Here is a 22,401-nt window from a genome sequence, read left to right on the forward strand (position 1 = left end):
ACTGGGAGCTCAGCTTGTGACGACTATTAAGCTATGAAACCTCTCTCAGTTGCTTGTTACATTTTTACAGTTACTTTGACAACTTTTGATCTCCCCTATTTAGGTTTTTGTCTGCCTCTCTGCCAGGTTTGAGTTGTACATTTTAGAACTCTGCCGCCTAATTAAAGGGAAACAAAGCCAGGTAATTTCTTGTTGCCAGCAGTAGAGTTTTCTGAAGGTGCCCAGAAGCTGTAGGAGGTTGTCGGCTCCAAAGCTGCTCCGAGGAGGGGGCAGCAGTGTGGGCGGGATTCTGTCTCTGCCTTTCTGACTGTCCCTAGACCAACTCCTCACTTCTCTCGACGAAGGAGAGACTCATCTGGACCCAGTGAGCCCCCACTCAGAGGAGAGGCACACACAGAGTGGGGGCCAGCCATACCAGACATACCTGGAGAACAAGAAGTATCATGAGTGTACATTATGGCAAAAGTGTATGGGAAGTGACTATTGGAATACATTTCCCTATTCTGTGTATCATGCTTATCTGTAATACAGAGTCCCCTAAATTCTCTTAGCCATCCTTCAATAGGATCTGCCTTCAACACTGCCATCATTTTGTACATTAATCATTTATTGTAAGCTAATTAAGAGCATTACACCAGGAGCTGATGCCACCAGAGGCTGGTGTCTGCTTCTTGCACAGGAGCTTGTGGCTGCCACACTTGACAGGGGAAAGGAGCAGAAGGCTGTACACACCACATTCATCTCAGCTTAATCCTCCATGAAATGAGTGAGCTGCTGCTCCATAGCCAAGCTTCTTAACCTTGACTTCTCTCTGTGGGTTTCAGAGAATGAGATAATGCTCCTGGGTCACTGGTGAGTTACACAAGTGGCTGCCAGATGGTGCTGTTCCACCTTTCTTCCTGGTCTCCTCTGTTGAGGAGAAAGGGTGGCATCCTGGGCAGGTGGCTGCTCCCAGCAACTTTGACCCAGAGCTCAGGGGAGGCTGGAAAAGCAGAGCTACCTCACGTTGTGCTAAATGGTGCTGCCTAAAAATGGACAGCCATGAATGTGATGTGGGAGGGTGAGGTGAAGTCACATGGGAATATGGTGGGCCCATGTAGGAGATGCTGGGAGAAGGTGGCCAGGTAGAGACAGAGTTGGGGATCTAGCCGGATGCCGTCAGCCAGTAGAAAGGACTTCCTGCCAGCACCTGTGTCACATACTGCCTCCCAAGTCAGTCATCCAGTCTGTATTTGCTATTTTCTAGCTCATTTGTTATAGATATAAATGCCATGAATTTTCCAGTTAGACTTTTATATAGTGGGGGTTCTAATTAGATGTAAACATTTTTAAAATTATTAAAATAAAAAAGTGTCTCTAGGATGCCTACCTCTACCACACAAACACAGGTGCACCTCTGCCACCCACCGTCCTCCTTGTGTCGCCAGAGACTGTTCCTGACTGCCAGGCCCTGTGTCCCTGCTCATCTCTCCCGACACGTCCACTTCAGTGTCTCAGGCACCTTGTTTTCTCCTCAGACCTACTGGGTAATGTTGCTGTCATCCAACACTGCGTGGCCAGTGTTCTCTGAGTGATGGTATGAAGGTTGTGTGGACTGCGGATATGAACAGGGCCTCGTGCTTCACCCGGTCACCAATGCCAGCACCTGGACGGGTGGTGGGGAGGGAGGAAGTGACACCCCCAGACCAGCCAGGGCTGCTTTCCTTACAGAGCAGCACAGGACCGTGTCTCCCTAAGGAGACAGCTTCTTAAATTCTCCTGGATAAGATCTTTCACTTACAACAAAATAAACTTGAAATGCCTCGAAATGTTTTTAATAGATCCGGTCAAGATGTGGTTGCAGAGTTTTGGTGGAGGGGCTCCCTGTGCAGATACTACACAGTGCATCTGCTGGGGCGTTTAAGGCACCTCATTCTGTGATTGGAATTACATGATCTGGCTACAGTTACATTGACAAATATTAATACAGTTTGCACACTTACAAAATACATTGCAGTTCTAATTTAGATGCAATTTTAAATTTTCCTTTGCCAAAGATTAGTAATATACAGTATATTGAACTCCAATGAAATTTTCAAGAAAATGCAGAAGTGAGAAATAGTAATTTCCTAAATTTGTGTACTATTACAGTACCACAGAGGTCAATGTTGAGTATTAAATAAATAATATTCTCTTAAAAAATTGTACAACTGGGCTGGGGATATAGCCTAGTGGCAAGAGTGCCTGCCTCGGATACACGAGGCCCTAGGTTCGATTCCCCAGCACCACATATACAGAAAACGGCCAGAAGCGGCGCTGTGGCTCAAGTGGCAGAGTGCTAGCTTTGAGCGGGAAGAAGCCAGGGACAGTGCTCAGGCCCTGAGTCCAAGGCCCAGGACTGGCCAAAAAAAAAAAAATTGTACAACTGCTTCCTAAGGAAATACATTCATGGAACTGTGTTTACATCTGTTTACAGTAGTGACAGAACAGCAGGGTTCTTAGCCATGAAATGGAGCCAGTGCCTGATCTGAGAACAGGAGGTAGTTCTCTGCAAATGAGGCTTGCTCATTTGAATTCAGGTTCGTGGCGGTGCCCAGCAGCGTGATTCACAAGCACTGGGAATGTGCTTTGTTCCCCTCCCCACCCCCTTAGAACTACTAGCAGGGAAGGTGTATCCCACAGATTTGTCCCCTGGTGGCTGTTCAGTGCTGGGTATCTGTGTGTGGTGGAACCACCATTCCAGATTCAGCATCTGGTTGCAGTGGGAACTCAGCCCCATGTCGTCCAGCAAACAAGGTGGGGGTGTTAAGGCAGCTCACTGGCACAAGCAGGCCTACGGAAGTGGGCCGCAGGGCAGAGGACCAGCTTGTCCTGGATAAGCTACAGTTGGCAGCCTCAGATGTCCAGAGGAGTCACTGGCAGTGGCTGGACTCAGTTGCAGAATGAATTCAGCAAGCCAAGTGAAGGGCTATGGAAACGATACCCACCTCCACCTAGTGGCTGAAGCTGAGCTCAGTGAGGAGTTGTGGGTTCCAGTCTGGAAGTGCCACTCCAGGATGGAAGTGTGAAGGGTCTGTGTTGGACACGCTGCTTTGCTTTCTTGTTTCAACAGTAAAGCCATTAGGGATAGCATTGATAGTCTGCTACCAGCCCTCTTGTGACTTCTCTGGGCCCATGACATGGAAAATTTAGTTTCTGGAACAGAGCTGAGCGATTTGTTTCAGGAGATCTAGGCTAGCCGTGGGTCCACCTTTCGGCCACTTCTTCACCTCCCGATGTGGTAGGGGCTGTTGTGGTCGGCTGAAAGCAAAGCTCAGGTAACCCTTCAGAACTGGAGATCAGGGAGTGGCCATTGGGAGCACTCACAGCCCACCCTCGGACCCTTTAAGGGGACAGTGTGGTGTCCAAGGCCATGACCCCCAGGTATAGGAACCCCCTCCATGTCCCTGGGCCTCTTCCCTGCTGTTGTCAAGTGGGCCAGAGCCTGTCTGTGGCTCCGAATGAGGTCTGTCTCCCAGCTCTGCCTAACCCTCTCAGCCGCCTCAGCACCGCAGGGATGGCGCCGCCTGGGCTCGCTGACCCCCGACGGGGCGGGCCCGGGTGTCATTCCCGACAGGCCACCTGGTGGCAGTGCAGCCCGGGGAGGGGAGGCCTCCGGGCCGGGAGCCCGCGGGTGGTGCTGCTGTAGCCCATCTCCCGGGGCCCCCGGAGCTCTGTCCGTCCGCGAGTCCGCGAGTCGGGGTGGCAGGCAGGACAGCGCCGTCGGAAGTGGGCGGGCGGGCGCCAGAGCCCGCCGCGCAACCAGGGCCGGATCTCCAAGGCCGGAGGCCCAGCCGCGGGCGGGCGGCATCACCGGGGAAAGGGGGGCCGGGCCGGCGGGGGCGGAGGGCGGCGTGGGGGCGTCCTCGGGGAGACCCCCGGGCGGAGGGAGCGGCGGCTCTCCGGAGACCGAGGTCCTCTCCCGGGCCGGGCCGGGCCGGGGCGCGGCGGGCGCGGCTCACAGCGGCGTCTCCTCCTGCTCCAGCGCGGGCGGGCCCAGCTCCGAGGGCCCGGGCAGCGAGGCCAGCTTGAGCAGCGCGGGCCGCCGGCGGACGCGGGGCCGCTGGAAGGAGCGGCGGCTGCGCACGCGCCGGGCGGCCGCCGACCGGGCGTGCGCGCTGGGCGTGGCCCGGCGCTCGGGACCCGGCTCGCCGGCGGAGGCGGGGCCGGGCGCGGCGCTCTCGGGAGCGGGCCGGGGCTGGAAGGGCGCCGGGCTCGGGGCTCGCGGGCGCGGGAGCCCCACGAGGAGCGAGGGCTGCGGCGCCGCCGGTGGCCCCCCGTGCGGAGACGGGCGTCCGGTCAGCGGCGCGTCGGAGCCGGGGTCACCTGCGGGAGAACGGGGCGTGAGCGGGCCGGCCGTGCGGGGGGGGGGGGCAGGCACAGCCGGGGTCCCCTGCCCCCAGGTCCCCCCGCGCGGGCCGGAAGCAGGGGCCTCCAGGCCCCCCAGCCTTTCCATCTGCCCCGTCGACGGCCAGCCGGTCACACCCACCACGAACGGCCCCGGGCGGCTGTCCTGGCCGCCGGCGGGCGACCTCCCCTCCCCGGGAGCCGCCAGGCCGCGCCCGCCCCTCCGGGCCACAGCACCGCGGGGCCGGGGAGCGCACTGTAAATCCGTCTTCTATTCGGGAAAAAGTGCAAGCGAGGCGCCGTAGCCAGCGAGCTACCCAGGTCTCCACTACTGCTACATTAGTTGTAGAGTCAGGAGAAAGCCATTTCTTAGGTGAAGTCTCACCAGGCCATGCGGGCAGCGCCCCAGGAGCCCCAGCTAGGGGCTGACAGAGGCCTAGAGTCCACCGGAGAGAAAACATGCTTCTGTCCTCACGCCATGGGTCTTCAGACCTCATCCTGCCCCCCCCCCCCCATCCACACCCAAAGGGAATGTGGAATGCGCAAGATCTGTCTTCACCACAGATGAGCCTCCGACAGTGAGATGGATTCTGAGTGCCTGCTGGGTGGTAGGCACCTGCTTTGGAGCTTGGGCACCCCCCCCCCCCCACACACACACAGACCGTCCACACACAGTCACAAGCAAGGTTGCTAGTGAGCCAGCTGGCTGCAAGGCTGGATGCTGGGCAGCACTGAGAGGGGGGCCCTGCCTGCCCCCTTGCCCAGCTGCAGGAGCCTGGGAGTGACCCACTGCTCTCCCTTGAACAAGAGACTTTGAAACAAAAACCATGTCTTCTAGGAACCAAAAAATTGTGGTTCCTAGCCTTGCCCCTTCTCAATTCCCTCTGAACACGTGCGTGAGATTCAGAGTTTACCATTCAACAGCTTATGATCTAACTAGCAATCTAAAAGTAAATCCTGCAGGATGGGAATGTCGCTTAGTGGTAGAGCGCTTGCCTAGCATGCATGAAGCCCTGGGTTCAATTCCTCAGCACCACATAAACAGAAAAGGCCACAAGTGGCAGAGTGCCAGCCTTGAGCAAAAGAAGCCAGGGACAGTGCTCAGGCCCTGAGTTCAAGCCCCAGGACTGGCAAAAGAAAAAAAAAAAGTAAATTCTCACACATATTAACACAAGTCAACCCAATACCTGTTACCTTTTTTGAGACAAAGTCTCCCTACATACATAGCCCAGGCTGGTCTAGAACTCACTGTGTAGCTCAGGGTGTCCTCAAATTCTACAAACTCCTGCTATGCCTTCCAGGTGCTGGGATTATAGGCATGGGCCACCATGCCAGACCCTCAAACCTCTCTGGATCATACATCTCAGCTAGAAGCAGAGACTCAAATGGGTCTCTCTCCATCAGTCTGCCAAGCAATGTTCAGCCAAGCAGATGACCTGGGGACAGGTTCTAGAGGGAAGAGAAAGCTGTTGGAGAGTCTGGAAAGTGCAGGTCCAGGAAAGAGACCTGAAGAAAACAGCTGAGGAAAGAGTAGGTGTTAGGAAACATGGAGTCAGTTACATGTGTGTGGACTCCGGGACAGCAGGGTGGGGCCACTCCTCGGAGCCATCGGCCAGAAGAAAGGAGTCCACCGATTTGTTGCTGATGCGGAATGGCGTCAGACGGCGGAAGTTGCTGGGAGAGTGGGGGATCTGAACTCGGGCCCTCTGGGAGGGTACCACCGTCTCCCCAGGGGACAGCCAGGGTGGCACCCTGGACATGATGCTCGGGTCCAGGTCCTCATCCGGGGAAAACACGGGGTTGTCAATGCCTAGGAAAAAGGGCAGCAGCTGGTCAGCCTCTCAGAAGCACCCATAGCAGTGGAAGGAGGGAAAGACGCTCTGGGTGTGGACGACAGCGTGTCCTGTGGCCACCACCTGCAAAAGCACCTGGAAGGTCAGTCCTGCCCTCTTCTTTCTGTTGTGCCTGCTTCTAGGGTCTTGGACTCAGGGCCTCCCTTTTCCTTAGTGCTTGCCATGCTAGCCCCCTAACCACTGGAGCCATGCCTCTAGCCTAGCTTTTTTTATTTTGTAGATAGGGTCTAAAACACGTTCCTGCTGGGGCTGGCCTGGAATTGGAGCCCTCAGATCTTCCCTAGGATTATAGGCATGAGCCACTAGCATGGCGTCGTATTATGCCTTTTAGTTTGTGGTCCCCCTCTTTCCCAGCCTTCCCTCCACGTCTGGGACCCCACAAACTGTAGGCAGGTTGGGAAATAGGTTCCTTCTCTCCAGACAGAGACCCTGGCTGACCCGCTAGAAGCACTGGCCATCTGAGCAAAGGAGGTGACAGTGGGTACCTGGCACAGCCTCTGGCCCTCACCTGCTGGAGAATCTGAGGCCACACCCTTTGTGACATTCGCTAGGAACTCGATTCCCCCGCTGGTCTCCTCTGCTTGGTAGTCAGGGGCCTCCTCGGGCTCCGAAAGTTCCAGATCTGTGGGGGTAGGAGGCGGGGGTGAGGGTGGTGCAGGTCCCAGGAGGCTTGCTGTCTGCGCCATGGGTTTGTTCTCTACCACTCCGACCCTGCAGTGCTGGTCAGCCAGCTGGCCTGAGCAGACTAAGCAATGGGGAAAGCACCCCTGATTGACCCCTAAACATAGCTGGATTTTTTTGGGGGGGGGGGTGAAAAAGAAGGAAAAGGGGCTGGGAATGTGTCTTAGTGGTAAAGTGCTTGCCTAGCATACATGAAGCCACCCTGGGTTCAATTCCTCAGTAACCACATAAACAGAAACAGCCAGAAGTGACACTGTGGCTCAAGTGGTAGAGTAATAGCCTTGAGCAAAAGAAGCTCAGGGACCGTGCCCAGGCCCCCAGTTCAAGCCCCGCAACTGGCAAGAAAGAAAGAAGAAAAGAAGGAAGGAAGGAGAGAAAGAGAGAGAAGAAAGAGAGAGAAGGAAGAAAGAAGAGAAAGAAAGAGAAGAGAGAGAAAGAGAGAAAGGAGGCAGGGTGACACTGGGGCTGCAAGGCAGGGTGGGTGGGAGGGGGCTCCTATGTGAGGAGCTCCAGGCTAAGGATGCCCTCTGGTGAGGGGCCCGCAGTACCTTTTTCCTGGATGATGAACGTGTGCACTGGATTCTCCACTGGCAGCTTTCCGTTGGGGATGCTGCTGTTCCTCTGTGGACAAGATGGGACCTTGCTGATGCACCCATCTCCAGACTGGGGGCTGGGACCTGGTCCCAAATGGAGGCCCTAAGCAGTGCGAGGGTCCCAGCCCAGGTGAGAGGGCCTGGGCTGTGTAGCCTGCCCAAGAGGCTGAGAGGGAGTCTTGGCACACCCTGACAGCCCCGCTCCACACCCTGACCACACCAACAGACGGCCCTCATTCAGTTTCCCTGACCAGTGACCCCTGAACCCATGGGACCCTTACCCGCTTCTGCGCACGCTCCCTCTTGTACAGCTTTGCCGCCTTCTTATTCTGGTTGATGCCCAGCTTGGCTGACTTGAAGGACTCCAGGCGCTTCCTCATGGTCCTGTGGAAAATCTCCTTGTCCTGCTTCTCGTCCTCGCTCGGTGTCAGCTCGTGCCGACTGTAGAGATGCTTGTACTGTAGAAGCAGCCATAATGGTCAGGCTGGGTGGGCCCAGGTAGAGGGTCTCCTGAGCCTCCCAGCCAGCCCAGCGGGCGTCCATCATCCCGAGGGGTGTGGACTCTGCCAGCAGTGGGGAAAGAGAGGGGGTGGGACTCATCCAGCCCCATGTGTGGAATAGGCTCTGAATGGACCCCAACATGGCATCTCCAACCAACATGGCATCCAGGAAGGTGTGGCCCACCAATCCCCCGGCCCACCTCCTGCCGGGGCTTGTACAGGTACTGCTGCAGCGTGTGGTGGGTGACCATGTCCTCTGTGTCTCGAATGCTCTTCCGCCTCTGTTCCAGGGACTGCATGTCCAGGCACACGGCACTCACATTCTCTCTCCTGCAGAGGACCAGTGCTCAGCCCAGGGAGCTCAGTGGAAGAGCAGCTGTGCAGGGGTCTCCTGCCCAGGCCTGGGCTTCTGGACACCTGGCCAGCTGTCTGCTCCTCAGGGCTTTGGTTGGATCGACTCCCATAAGACCTCCTGGCCTTCTGTTTAAGAATGAATGGCCCACTCACACCAGGCCTCCTTCGAAGCGTAGCTATGAGCTCTGGGGTGGTGCCTGTCCACTGCCTCACCCATCACTAGGATGTCCGTACCAGCCACTTTCCATAAGAACTGGCCATAATTTATATCGTCCAGCACCAGCAAGTGTTAAATCCTCTCCCAGAAAAGGCTGCTATGGGCCCCTCTCCCTCTCTCCTTCCCTTTTTCCTGACTTGCCTTCCTCCCTCTAGCAGAGGGAGGCTTCTAACAGAAGCAAGCCTAAGGTGAACTTCTGCAGGAGAAAATGTAGACTTCTCTCCATATCCCTCTCCCACCCTGAGCCACCCCTCATTTATGCCCCCTGCTCAGAGGGACCCCTGCCCATCAGCAGGCTCCAAGGCCTCTTACAAAGCCCCCCAGTTGGAGACACATACAAGAGGTAGGAAACAGAGGCCTCCACGGTAGATGGACGTGGTGTGCTGAAGTCCACGTTGACCATGTTGTCTGTGCTTGGGGAGCGAATGAAGGCTAGAGACCCTCGGCGCTCTCCCTGCAAGGAGACACGGCCTCATCAGTGTACAGAGAAACTGGCAGGCAACACCTGCACATGTGGAAGGCAGGGGGCATGGATGCTGGGGCCTATGGTCCTGGAAGAGACAGAGCCTAGGGATGGCTAGCCCTCCTCGAGCCCTTGAGTGATTTTGAGGGGCACTTCAGACCTCTGTGCAGGCCAAAACAAACCAGGAGTTGCAGAGCTACATTCAAGCCCCTGCTGAGGGGAGCAGAGCTAAGGGTTAGGTGAAGACAAAACAATGGGCAAGGATGACAGGACTTCTTGGCTGGAGGGGACATTGGGAGGTCTGAGAAAGACCCCCATACTTGTGGATGGGGAGTACCGCCTCCCCCCTTCCCTGGGGCCTCCCGCCCTCAGGCTTTGGCCAAAACAATGCAGAGCCTGACAGGGAGTTCAAGCAAGGAGGACAGAGGACCCACCATCTGTCCGGCCCTAGGTCAGGAAAGTATGGACCCATCTGGGAGGGAACACAGTTCATGGTGGTCTATAGCTTGAAGTAGGGCCCCAGGGAAAAGACAGAGTGACTTCTAGCCAATGTCCCCCCCCCCCCCCCGTCATTATGTCACCATGGCATTGTCCTTTACGTTTCTGAGATGCTCCCTTTGGATCCCTGTAAGGACGGGCCTATGCCATCCTGCAGAGGAGAGACCTGAGTGAGCCTCAGGGAGTTGGGTTCCTCACTGGCATGAGAGAGGGATGTTTGACTTTTGCTCCCAAACCCATGTTCTTCATGCCAGCAGTCATCCTCAAAGTCACCCTCAGGGTCAAGGATCAGGGTGGTTGTCCCTGAGGTTCCAAGAGTGCCAGGCACTCATGCTGCAGGTGAGCATCAGGAGGAAAGCAGATGGCTCTCAGGGCAGAGGCTCCAATCTGAGAAGGGTTTCTGGGGCTCCCAGAAAATGGGAATAGGCACCAGGGTGGGACCAGAGCTGTGGGCTTGCCACCCCAGGGACCTGAAGCCATTTCTCCAGCAGTGATAGAGAAGCAAAAACAGTCATGGGAAAGCATACTCTGGCTGGTAGGGGACAGAGAGAAAGCTTGTCCCTGCTGGGTACCCATACTACATGGAGATAAGAGCTGAGGAGCAGCTCAGAGCAAGGAAGCAGCCAGCGAGGCCGCCAGAGCCCTTCAGCCCATCCACCTTCCTGTCTTCCATCTAGTCACAGAGGCATCCATGGCCACAAAAAGCTAGGATTTTTGCCTTCGGCATGATCTCTGCCTCAGAGTCTTGAGGCAGCTGAGGTTGAGGACACTCTACCCCGCCCGAATGGCAGTGACCTCGGGGACCTGTGGGGCCTGGGCAGTGTTAAAAACCCCAAAGCCCAGGGACATGGAAATATCCACATGGGACACACATGGGACCTAGGTGATGCGTCATGAATACACTGGTCACCAGTCGTCCCACCTGTGGCTCTGTCTTCCAGGCTGGGGTTTGTTTAGATCAGGGCCTGCCCATCACTCCCATGACCCATCCACACATCCTGTTCTCTGACCAAAGCCGAGATAGGTGATGTACTGCACCTAGAATCGATCAAGCCCTGAGAGCCACAGCAGGGGAGCGCCTTGCCCTCCCCACACGTCCAAGCTGGCTCACTGATGGACACCTGGACATGTCAGGACACACACATGAATACGGGAACTTGACTCTGTCCCTAACAGACTTGGGAGTGGACCTGTTTGCCTGGGGAAGGCAGGAGATAAGGAAACTGTTCTTGTAATTCCGTTGTGTGTCTGCACGTCTATGTGTGCCATGTGCATGTATGAATAGTCACACGTGTGTGTGCACTGACAAGTGCAGATGCATGCTTATGTGTGCATACTGGTCACATATGTGCACACATACATTCATGTTTACAAATAGATACACATATTTCTCCACACTGGCATGTAGCGTGTACCTGCACACACATGTGCATGCCTACATAAATTATGCGCATGTGCATATGGGTGCACACGTAGGAATGCACACATGTATATGTGTCTGCACGATGCCTGCGTGTATATATGCATATGTGTGGCTGCTGCACATAAGATTATGCACAACCCTGTGTTCGTGTGCATGCATGTACATGCGCATGCACACATGATTTGCACAACTGTGTGTGCATGTATGTGCTATGTATGTGTGTACTTGTGCATACATGTGTACATTAGGGGCCTTGGTCCACTACTGCCTTCCTGCTTTCCTGACCTCTCCTGTCTCTGAAGGGAAAGCACAGGAGCTCAGGGGCCTGACCTCAGCACTCAGACACACCAGAGAGACTCTGCAATGGGCAGTCCCGTGCCTGTGCCTGTTTCTAATGAGGGATGGAGGCTCTGACACACCCTACTTCTGGAGCATTGGGAAACCCCATGCCTCCCATGAGCCTTCAGTGTGGGCCACGCATGCAGAGGGGACAGGGCCCTCCCCCAACCAGTGCACATCTAACGTTCGTGTGCTTTAGTCTTCAGGTCAAGCTCAAGTCATGTGGAATGTTCTGGTACCTCGGCCACATAGCTAATAGCATCCTTCAGGTTCAGCTCGTGGAAAACATTCAGAATCCGATCTCGAGACTTTTGGGCTGATCTTCTCATGAGGACCTTGCTGAGGAACCGCCTGTCAAAGTTGGACCACCTGGGGGAGCAAGGACACTGTGTCAGCTGGTGCCACCTGCCCTGAACAGACAGGAGCATGGACACAGGGTGAGGACAGACAGAAGTCTCCCACAGCCCGGGGTGGCCCAGCAAGGCCCCTCCCCTTTTCTGCTGGGTTTTATGAACATCCTTGGAAGTGCCCAGTGCACAGTGACCCTCCCTTGTTCACCATTTGCTTCTCCTATCTGACAGTGCTAATCATGGTAACATACAGTTCTCTCATCTGTGAAACATTGTGAACAAGTTCCAGGTCAGCCTCTGACCTGGAAAGGCGGTATAGGGACATGCCTAGAGTCAAGATGCCAGTGGCCAGTTACAACCCCCAGAGCCACAATGCCTGGCGCAAGTTAACTCTGAAGCCTCATGTGGAACATAGGTGATTCTTCCATAAAATTGTCCAACACATAGGAATTTTTGCATGTGTGTGCTGGTCCTGGGCCTGAACTCAGAGCCCGGGTGCTGTCCCTGAGCTTTTGTGCTCTACCATTGGAGCCAAAGCCCAACTTCTGGCTTTTTAGTGGTTAATTGGAGATAGGTCTCACAGACTTTCCTGCCTGGGCTGGCTTCAAACTTCAATCCTCAGATCTTAGCCTCCTGAGTAGCTAGGATGACAGGCGTGAGCCACTGGTGCCTAGGCACACACGAACTTTTAAGTACTTCAGTTGTCAGTGCTGGGCTTTTAACTCAGGGCCTCCCACTTGCTAGCCTATCACTTAAGCCGCTACTCCAGCCTGTTATTTTTCAGGTAAGCTCTTGCATTTTTGCCCCAGACCAGCCTGAACTATAATTTTCCCCATTTCAATCTCCCAAGTAGCAGGGATTATAGGTATGTACCATCATAAACAGCCCTTCACTGGTTTTAAGTGCCAAATTATGTTATAATAAAATATAGATGATTTTAGTTTTATTAACCAAATAATTTAAAATATTTACAGACTAACACACCCTTCCTCTGTTGGTAAATGAGAAAAGTAATTTATTTCCTGATTTTTAATTCTTACATAATTTAGAATTAATTGGTCTATAAGATGGAAGAGCAGCAGAAATAAGATTTGCATTCTGGCTTGTGATTCTACCTCCTCTGGTGGTATTAATTTCCTTTTCCACTTGCAGACCTGAAACATATCTGGTCTCCCAGACTTGTGGGACACACAGGTCCTGATTAGTTGTTAAGATGTTTATAAACACACAGACACAGACACAGACACAGACACAGACACAGACACAGACACACACACACACACACACACACACACACACACTTTAGGACCAGCCTTGAAACCAGACAATTCAGCCACTGGCCCCGTGCTCTCCTTGATGAAAGGGTCCTACAGAAACTGGGCTTTGTGGGGCTTGAATCATGGCAACACCACCGCTGTGGCTTAGCTGTTGGTGGCCCTGTCTGCCCCTGTGGGTCTTGAAGCCCTATGATCAAGGAGCCGCTTATTAAAGGAAGAACAAGCAGGAATCCAGTAGCTGAAGCAGATGTGCCTCACCAGTTGTACCCACGTTAGCCCCTGCCCAGTAGCTCGGGCTACTTACTTATCTCTGAGATAATTGTGTCCAATTTGCCCAGAAATGTCCTCGATGGCTGAGAGGATGTGATCAAAAGCCTTTCATGGGGAAAACAAAACTTGATGGCTCTTCCCCCTGGCCCCTCCTCATCCCTGCCCCTTTCCACTCCCAACCCACCCCACCATCCTCCTACAAGCCTTCCCACCCCCTACCCCCCCCCCCCCGCACCACCCTCAGCACTCGTGTCCCCACTGCCCCCCTCCCTACCCGGCCATGCAGCTTTTCATTGAGCTTTGGCTCTCGCTCCTCACTCCTCTTCACCTTCAACCACTGCACCAGGGGCTTGATGGTCAGGCCCTGGAAGACAGACTTGCTGAGCTGAGCACAAGCCCCTCCCATCCCCAGACCCCGACCTATGTGTGAACCCCACAGCCAGGCACAGCACTAGACCCCTCCACCCACACCAGGGACTCAGGGGTCACAGCACCCACCAAACCACAGGGGGTCCTGACTCCAGCCACCCACCCCCATGGGGGTTTGTGGAGCAGCGGCCAGCTGTGCCATCTGGGGCTTCACACATGGGCCACAGCCTGGGAGCAGCACTTAGGGCAGAGTGTGTTGTGTTCCCTGTGGGGCCCTGTGGAAACCTACAAAATACTCCTAGTTACTAAAATTACAAAATCCAATTAGAGTCTGGAGCCTGGAAATGTTAGTCCCCTAGTGCCAAGATGGACTGTCCACCACACAGGCAGGGCTCATGAACTGGGGCCCTCAGGGGCCGTCTAAGGCAACCCCAGCACACCTGGAAGATGACTGTGAAGAAGACCACAATGAGTGTGGTGCTGACAAACAGGTCCTTCTCCTTGACCTTCTTCTTGTCCAGAAGCACAACCAAGGCATAGGCCACAGCCCCACGTAGCCCACCGTAGGACATGACCACCTGGTCAATGGTCTCCAACTGCACCATACGATAGCGGTTCAAGATCCAGGTCTGCAGGACCACACCTGTGGTGGAGAGGTGCCCTCAGCTCCATGGCTGCTTCCCCACGACCCCCCCTTCTCCCACAGCCCCTTGTCCCTCTGTCCCTCAGCTGCATGGACAGCTCGATGGTGGGTCCATCTCAAATGCACCTTCCAGTTGTGTTCTCTGAAGGATGGAGTGACAGGGCTCTCACCCTAGGCTCCGTCGCCCATCCTCCTGACCTTATCCCTGAGTGAGTGAGTTAGGAGAAGGAAATGGGTTCTGGTACCTTCCACCTCTATCCCCAGGCTGCACCCTGAGAAGCCTAACCCTTTATGGGGCCAGGCCCTGATCCTTGGGGTGGTGTCCCCCCAGCCCGTGGCTTGCGGGGGGCTGGAGGTTGCTCTGGGTGCCCTGGACCCTCACCAATAGCCCGGTACACAGAGATGAAGACTAGTGTGAGCAGCACAAAGGCTGTGTTCCACGTCCAGATGAGCGGGTCCACGGCCGAGATGCCCAGGAACATGAAGATGATGGTCTCGGCCCCACTGGCCAGCATCTTCATAGTGTAGCGCACGGTGGTGGCTGACTGCTCTGAGATGTTGGCCTTCACATACTTCTGGCAGCAGATGCCACAGAAGGTAATGCTGGGGAGTGGAGGCGGCCATGAGGCCATGATGCTGCCACTGTTCTGGGGTAGCGCCCTCAGGCCAAGGGTTGCCAAAGCCCCTGCATTGCCCTGTCCCTCGAGTAGCACTGCAGGGCCTGGGCATCCCGAGGGCCAGTCTCCCCTGCAGACTGAGGCCCTGAGCTTTGGCTACCCAGTTGTCCAGCTGTTCCACGCAGCTGGGCACGCTGAACTGCAGGGATGTGTTCATGAGCCCCATGGGCAGCTTGCACCGCTCTCCACAGCCCTGGGGGCCCCTTAGCAGTCATCCCAGCCCAGCTTTGGGCCTGGGGAGATGCTCAGGATAGACGTGGCATGCCAGTGGGCTCTTCCTGGGGGTGGGGGTGGGGCATGCTGGCAGGGATTTCTGGAAAGGTCACTCTTGAATCTTGTGGTCATGGCTTCCCCTACACCCACAAGAGAGCTACAGCCAGCTAGGGTAATTCTGTAGAGACACGAACTCTTTATTTAAAAAATGAAATCACATTCTCCAGCCACCTACCACCCAGAGGAGGAATGAGGCAGCTGGGAGATGTGGGCTGAGTGAGGGCGGGCGCCCCAAATGCCTCTCACCAGGGCAGGGCTGGGCCTACGCTCTGGGGACTGCGGGGGCCGCACGGCTCACCACCCCCACTCATGCCTTCTGGCAGCCTGGCAGCCTGCATCTGCCTCCCTGGGCCTCAGTGCCAGGGCTCTGGCCTGCCTCGGGCCGGGAGCCCCCCGCCCAGCCTGGCTCTGGGGCTCCGTGCCCATCCCCAGCGGGAGACTTACGCCAGGATGGCCGACAAGGACAGCATCTCCGACGTCAGGTAGGACAGGTAGGAGATGACAAAGACAAAGCCGGGCTCGATGATGCGCACATGCTTGGTGAAGCGGGTCACCAGGGACAGTAGAAAGGCAAAGATGACCCCCACCAGCGTGCCCCCCAGGCTCACCACGAAGAAGGACACTGTGAGGAAGAAGGGGGCAGAACCCAAGCTGCCTGAATGGCCCTTTGTGGCAGGGGATGTAGGCAAGGCTGGCCGGGTTGGCCTTCCAGGCCACTCTGCATGGAGGGTGCTTGGGAACTGCCTGCAGCAGTGCCAAGAGCTCAGGAAACAGGAGACCAACTCTCTGCTCTCTTGTAGAGAGGGTCTGGCCTGGCCGCCAGACTCAGTGCAGAAAGGGGGCAGAGGAAGGAGCCACAGCCCTCCATTGTTCTGACCAGAGCTGCCAGCAAGCACCAGCCCCACCCCCCACCCGTGTCCATCTGTTCTCCCCAGGAGACGGGGAGTGCTGTCCCCATCTTGTCCAGAGATGCTTGGGACCCAAGCCCTCCACTGGTTATTGGTGAGGTGCTGGGAGACTGGCCTTCTCCAGGGCATTTGTGAGGGGGCAGAAAGGTCTTTTCCTGTGTGGGCTCAGGCCCAGAGCAGCAGAGGACATGGAGCCAGCTCTGGAGGAGAGGAGCTACCACGCCTCTGACTGCAGAACGGAGGTTGGGTGGAGCCTGGGTGGGGGCCGTCCATCCCAGCGGAGGAGGGCTGGGCTTGAGGGTAGGTCTGGCCACCTGCCTGCTACATACCTATGCCTTTCACACAGTCCACACCAGTCACATTGTCACCACCCAGAGAGACGAAAGACTCAAATACATTGTACAGGACCTGAAGAAACAGAGATAAGCAACACGTCCAGTCAGTACTGACCCTCTGGGCTCGGCCCCAGTGTGGATCCGTAAGCAGCTGATGACCATGAGTAGCTCGTGGTAACAAGGGTCAGCAGGAAGGGTTAAGAGGAGCCAGCAGATGGGAAGGGCAGGCAAGACATGTTTGGGCAGATGTTTTGTACTTGTGCTAAGACATGTATCCATAAAACTAACCCTCTTTATACTGATTTTCAATTTCATCTGTCAGACAAGCCCAGCGTTTTTTTTCTAGTGGCTTCTCTGATGTCTCTTATTCAAAAATGCCAGCAGTGAGGCCACAGCTAGAGGAGCAGGTCCATCTCTGCACCCTACTCGGTCCTCTGCAGGCACGTGTAGGAGACCCAAGGGGAAGGGGGTATGGCTAAGGCAGATGTGAAATCCCTGGAGGCTCTTAGTGGTGCTATTTTTTCTCTGTGAGAATGAAGGAGAAGAAGGCACAGACAGCTAGTCCTTGGCTCATATGAGGCTATAGGAATGGGAAAAACCACTGAGCCGCTGTGGCCTGAGCTAATTGCTGGCTTTCTGACTAGATCTCAGATGGGTCCTCTGATTTCCCTGAGAATCCTCTGTGCTGTACTCTCTGGAAATCTGGCAGGATTCTGCCTCCACCCCCACCCCAAGACTCTCCTAAGCTCGGCTAAGCTCCCAGGGGCCACAGGTACCCTCAGAGGACACAGGAGGACATGCATTTCTCAGGTGTCCATGCCCAGCTGTGTGAATTCTTGCAGTAGATGCCTCTGACACATCTGGTAATTTCTATATCCCGCCCTCAGAGTTCAGGGACCCCTGCACTCACCACGGTCACGGCATCGTTCAGCAGGGACTCCCCAAAAACAATAATGAACAGGACTTCATTCACATGGACTTCTTCAAACACAGCCAGCACGGCCACAGGGTCCACAGCAGCAATCAGGCTGCCAAACAGCAGGAAGTCCAGGAGCCCAATTCTCAGATCACCTGCAGGGCAAGTAGGCCATGAGTGAGGGACACAGCTGCTGACACAGCCCAGCGGGCAGCCCCAGTCCTCACAGTGTGGGGGCTCCCTGTGCCTCCCCAGTCCTCACAGTGTATGGGCTCCTTGGGTCCCCCTCGTCCATCTCAGCATCTCTCAGGCCTAGGGGAGGCTAGGGGCAGCTGGAGGTACCAGGGCTGCCCCAGGCTGTGGCCTAATGACTGGCACTAGAGACCCCAAGGAAGGAACAAGAAGGTGGAGCTGGCTCAGTTCCCTATGCAGGGCTTTACTCTCCCATCTGGGCTTGGGAGAACCCACCCTGCTTCTGGGGGCAGGGCCTGGGGCTCTGGGAGGTTAGTGAGCTCTCAGAAAGGTGCAGAGATCAGGGACAGGGTCAGCCCCCGGTCAGCACCACAGCACCTGAAGTTTGGCTATTTTTTTTATGTGTGTGTGGACTGAGGATTGACCCAGGACCATGCACACGCTAGGCAAATACTCCTCTACAGGACCCAGTTTCTGCTTGGGACCTCACACTTCAAGGCCCCACAGGCCCCAAGGCCTGGATATGCAGGCATGAACCTTCAAGGACAATCTTGAAACACCTCTGGCATAACTAGCCTCTTGCTCTAGCTGACCAGCAGGGCCTGAGCAGGAAGCACAGGTGGCTGACGGGAGCAGGCCTTCCTCTCAACATCCACTTGACACTCATCTTTTCCCAAGTGTCTAGAATGGAATGGTTAACACCTCCAGGCTGTGTGTCCCTGGTCCCTTTCTCCTCTGGCAAGTCTTCAGTGATGGGCACTTGTGGCTCACACCTGCAATCCTAGCTATTGAGGTGGTTAAGACCTGGAGGATTGTGATTGAAAGCCAGCCTGGGTAGAAAAGTATGTGAGATTCTTGTCACCAATTAACTAGAAAAAAGCCAGAAATGGAGGTGTGGCTGAAGTGGTAGAGTGGCAGCCTTGAGTGAAAAAGCTAAGAGCACAAGGTCCTGAGGTCCCAGTACCAGCACACACACACACACACACACACACACACACACACACACGCTCATGTGCACACATACACATTGTATAGGCATATACACATGTGCATACACATACACAAATGTACACATGTACACATATACACGTGTTCATGTATACACATACACATGTACACACACACACACACACACACACACATACACATGAAGACCTGCAGGTGCCTTGTCAGTCAGCCCAGGTTGACCCTTCTGAAGTGTGTGAGCTCTGTCTAATCTTGAGTAGGGGGTCTGCAGAAACCTGTCACTACCTATGCAATGTAATCAACCCCTAGAGCAGAACAGACTTAGTTTGTAGGCACTGCCTGCTACATGATCTCAGCCTTGACCAACTGAGTCCCAAGAGCTAAGCATGGCTGCTATTGCCTGTGGTGGTTATGGAAGAATGACTCTGTTTGTTGTGGACAGGGCAGCACTTGTTCCCAGATGGCCCTACACAATGACAGCAGGCAAATGAACCTGGACATCTGCCGTGATAGGAATGTTCTAGAATTGGATGGCCATGTCGTTTACAGGCCAAAAGTCAGTCATTTGTCCCTGAAGACCCATGTTTATTTTTTCTCATAAGCTCCATCTGGTAGAGGCTTTTCCCTGTGACTGGAGACACAGGGTGGTAATCGTTATTGAGTGGGGATGAGTGGACCTGTGGGAAGCCGTGGGCATTAGATCCAGAAGTCCCTGCTCCATTCCTCAAGACACCCCAGGGTCCAGTGACCAGAGAAGCTACTCATCTATCATTATGGAGCCACCACCTTTGGCAGCACCGTGTGGCTGGTGGCTCTCACCCAGAGCAGGAGGCTGGCCAGAGCTCACCCTTGGAGGTTCCCTGCCCAGTAATGCCAGATGTCGTGGGGCCCAAGGGAGATGCCCCTAGTGAGAACAAGGTCCCTGGGATAGCCGATGGGCCCCAGAGTTGCTACTCTCTTCTTTCCTGACATGTCTCTCTTGTCTCTGGGATTTCAAGCTACCCATGTTGTCCCTCAAGCTAGAGCAAAAATCCCCAATGATTTTGGACCTGTCCCCGGATGTCTGCTTGACGTTTGCTGGGACCTCGCTTCTCCCTGGTGGACAGAAATCCAGCCACGGGACGAGGGTACACCCAGCACTGACCAGGGCTGGGCTAAGTAACCACCACGGTATGGCCACCACAGCATGATAGGCTGGTATTGTGGTGTACACAGAAATAAACAACACCAAGGTTTCACGCAGCTTAAATGCCTTCCAGTCCTTTCGCCCTGGGTGGTTAGCGGTTGGTCCCCGCCTCCCTGATGAACATGGCCAAAGGAAGAGCAGTCACTTCCCCACCTGTCCCACCCACTGGCCAGCCCAGGGGATGGAGACATATAAGAAGCAGAACAGGAGTTTTGGCCTGTGGATACCACAGACATGCCAGTTATGCACTGAGCCTTCCTAAATGTGGTAAGGAAGCCCACCGGAGACATTTCTCATCAGCCCAGATGTACTGTCCTGTGTGATCTATACCTTGATTTTTGTTATGTGAAGTGCCTGGAACCCACCCAGCAGGAATAGCCTGGACTCACCCATCAGGCCGCTGAGAAAGACACCATAGAGTGACAGGCCTGTAGTGGCCGCATTCCACACAGTACCAATGACAGCATACAGCAGGATGGTGCCCAGATTGCCAAAGAAGAGCCGGTTGGGCATGAAGTAGCCGGCATCCAGCACAATGGGCGGCAGCAGGTAGAAGAAGAAGACGGTGGGCGTGAGTGTGAAGGAGGCGATGTGGTCAGCTGCCCAGACGATGCCGCCCAGCACCACGCCCAAGACGATGAGCAGTGCGCTTTCAGGGATGACCCTCGTGACCTTGTGGGACAGGTGGAACACTGCAGGGAGAACAGTAGGTCAGAAGGCCTGGTCCAGGGACGAGCAGGAGAGGCTAGGGCCTGGGACTTCCTTGAGCAAGATGGGAGCCAGGATGGATCCTCCTCCCAGGCCCCCAGTAGCTCCCTTCCTAACCACTCATTGCCCACAGCGGATGGTGGGTGAAAGCTGCATGGATATAGTAGGCAGGCCACTTCTGGACACTGAATCACCTTCACCCAAAGCTGACATACATTGGTAGAGCCAAGGCCAAGAACTGGACTGGGCTGTCCCACCAGCCAGTGCTTCTAGCTCTTGAGGTCTCCATGTTCACATAGCGGGAACAGCGTGAGCACTTGGCTGGTAGAGCTCCCAGGATAACAGAGCCCCTACCACCACTGACATCTAATCAGGCAGAGGCCGCACCATGGCTAAGGGAGGAAAAAAGACCCAGACCGGGGGATGGTCCATCTCACATCCCTAGGGCTGAATCCCGAGCTTGGCTCGCCATTGGACTGATTCCTCCCCTGAAGAGACACATTTACTCTGTACCTTAAGCCCAACCTGACCCACTGTTCCTGAGGCCCAGATCTGCTCTGCTGTGGTCATCTTTGTAGGCCCCAAGCTGCCCTCTCCGCAGCCTCTTCTCCCCTGAGGTCATGGGCCTCCATGAGCCAGTGGCTTTTAAGGTGAGGGTCTCATAGTTGTCAGTAGAAGAATCTCTAACTGGCCCAGGGGCCAGTGGCTGCCTACACCTGTGCCCTCAGCCTTCAGATCTTGGATGACTCTTGGTTTTTCCTTGGGGTGGGGGTAGGGGGCACACCATGTGACCATGTCTTCAATGCTCCATTTGAACTTGAAAAAAAGTGATTAGGATTCCTCTGTTAGGGTTGATTTCAAAACACTTCAGCTGAAGCAAGATTTGGAACCATCAACTACACCCAGTTGAAATGACCTCTCTGAAATTCAAAGGTATGTAGCTTACCTCGACCCAGCGTGGCCGGGGGGTGGGGGGGCAGAAAGGACCCCGCAACAAGGTCCTGTCGTCAGAGAGGCCCAAAGTGGGAGGGACCCACAGGCTGGGTGGATCTGCCCTTCCTGACTGGGTGGCCCTGATTGGGTTCCCTGGCTTGTTTCTCCATGTATAATGATGGGCGTTGCAGGGGTTAGGTGCCAGCTCCTGAAAAGGGAGTGGAGGCCATGGCTGCTCCTACTGTGGTGCCCACCCCTGACAGGCCGAGTGAGATGCAGGTGACAGGCATGGCTTGGCACCTCCAGCCTGCCTGTTGGTTCTGTCACCCAGACAGAAGTTCTGACTGCCGCTTCCTTGGACACAGAGCTGTGGTCCCTGTCCAGATTCAGATCCTGTCCAGTGGGTGCCAGTTCCTACCAGCAGAGGTGGGAAGGTTTGACTCAGGATCAGAGGACTCCATTTACAGGTGTCACGGGGGCTCCCCATTGAGCCGTACATTTTATATTTGGTCAAGGTTACATTTCCCCTCTCACACATATCAAGTGGGGTCAGACATCAGGGTGGACCCAACAGAGCTGTGACGCTTGAGGCCAGGAAGGCTGGTATCACATGACGGACAACTGTCAAACTAAGCCAGGCACGTTGACTGACAAATGTGTTGTAGAAGGTGGCCACCCAGCATGAGGGCAGTTGCTGCTGAGGAGTGTGAAGGGGAGACAGGAAATCCTGCTTATGGCTGGCCAGCTCTCCGAGGGGCCAAGGCCACTAGCAGGAAGGCTCGGCTTTTCTAGGGGTTACAGTCTCTAATTACACTGTATGGGCTTCCCCATGTTGAGAAGAGGCCATTGTAATATGGAGGTCAGATCTGGCCAGCGCCATCACTGGCTGTGGAGGGGTGTCAGATTGACTCCATCTCAGATTAAAGAGAGCAGAAGCCGACTCCATCTTCACTAAGCTCTCCCCTGCCCTATCCAGGGAAGTTCCCCTTCACTACGAAGAGATTGTGTAAGCTGCTTGACCACCTGAGGTGTGGAAGGTTCAAGGAACCTTCAAGGTTAAACCTGTGCCCTCCCATGAGTAGGCGTATCCGCCTGCATCCTGTGAGCCCCAC

The 22,401-nt window shown here is 55.1% G+C and overlaps 1 protein-coding gene across 3 annotated transcripts in view; it reads right to left on the reverse strand.

The window, feature by feature from the left end:
* Positions 1–3,956: 3,956 nt before the first annotated feature.
* Positions 3,957–22,401, reverse strand: part of Slc9a3 (solute carrier family 9 member A3) — a 45,049-nt gene continuing 26,604 nt past the window's right edge. For 2 of the 3 annotated variants that reach the window (XM_048368097.1, XM_048368099.1), the window contains 15 exons: positions 20,038–20,340; positions 17,299–17,459; positions 16,383–16,461; positions 15,590–15,767; positions 14,578–14,798; positions 13,993–14,195; positions 13,458–13,547; positions 13,218–13,288; positions 11,526–11,655; positions 8,902–9,017; positions 8,193–8,322; positions 7,774–7,950; positions 7,448–7,520; positions 6,727–6,840; positions 5,426–6,175 (listed from right to left, as the gene is read on the reverse strand). In XM_048368097.1, coding sequence (XP_048224054.1) covers positions 5,922–6,175; positions 6,727–6,840; positions 7,448–7,520; positions 7,774–7,950; positions 8,193–8,322; positions 8,902–9,017; positions 11,526–11,655; positions 13,218–13,288; positions 13,458–13,547; positions 13,993–14,195; positions 14,578–14,798; positions 15,590–15,767; positions 16,383–16,461; positions 17,299–17,459; positions 20,038–20,340 — 2,300 coding nt within the window. In that variant the 3' untranslated portion in view covers positions 5,426–5,921. Of the gene's footprint in view, positions 4,345–5,425; positions 6,176–6,726; positions 6,841–7,447; positions 7,521–7,773; positions 7,951–8,192; positions 8,323–8,901; positions 9,018–11,525; positions 11,656–13,217; positions 13,289–13,457; positions 13,548–13,992; positions 14,196–14,577; positions 14,799–15,589; positions 15,768–16,382; positions 16,462–17,298; positions 17,460–20,037; positions 20,341–22,401 lie in introns of those variants that run through there. The other variant, XM_048368098.1, reaches the window with a different exon arrangement.

This window comes from Perognathus longimembris, chromosome 19 (assembly GCF_023159225.1).
Source record: "Perognathus longimembris pacificus isolate PPM17 chromosome 19, ASM2315922v1, whole genome shotgun sequence".
NCBI classification, from domain to species: domain Eukaryota; kingdom Metazoa; phylum Chordata; class Mammalia; order Rodentia; family Heteromyidae; genus Perognathus; species Perognathus longimembris.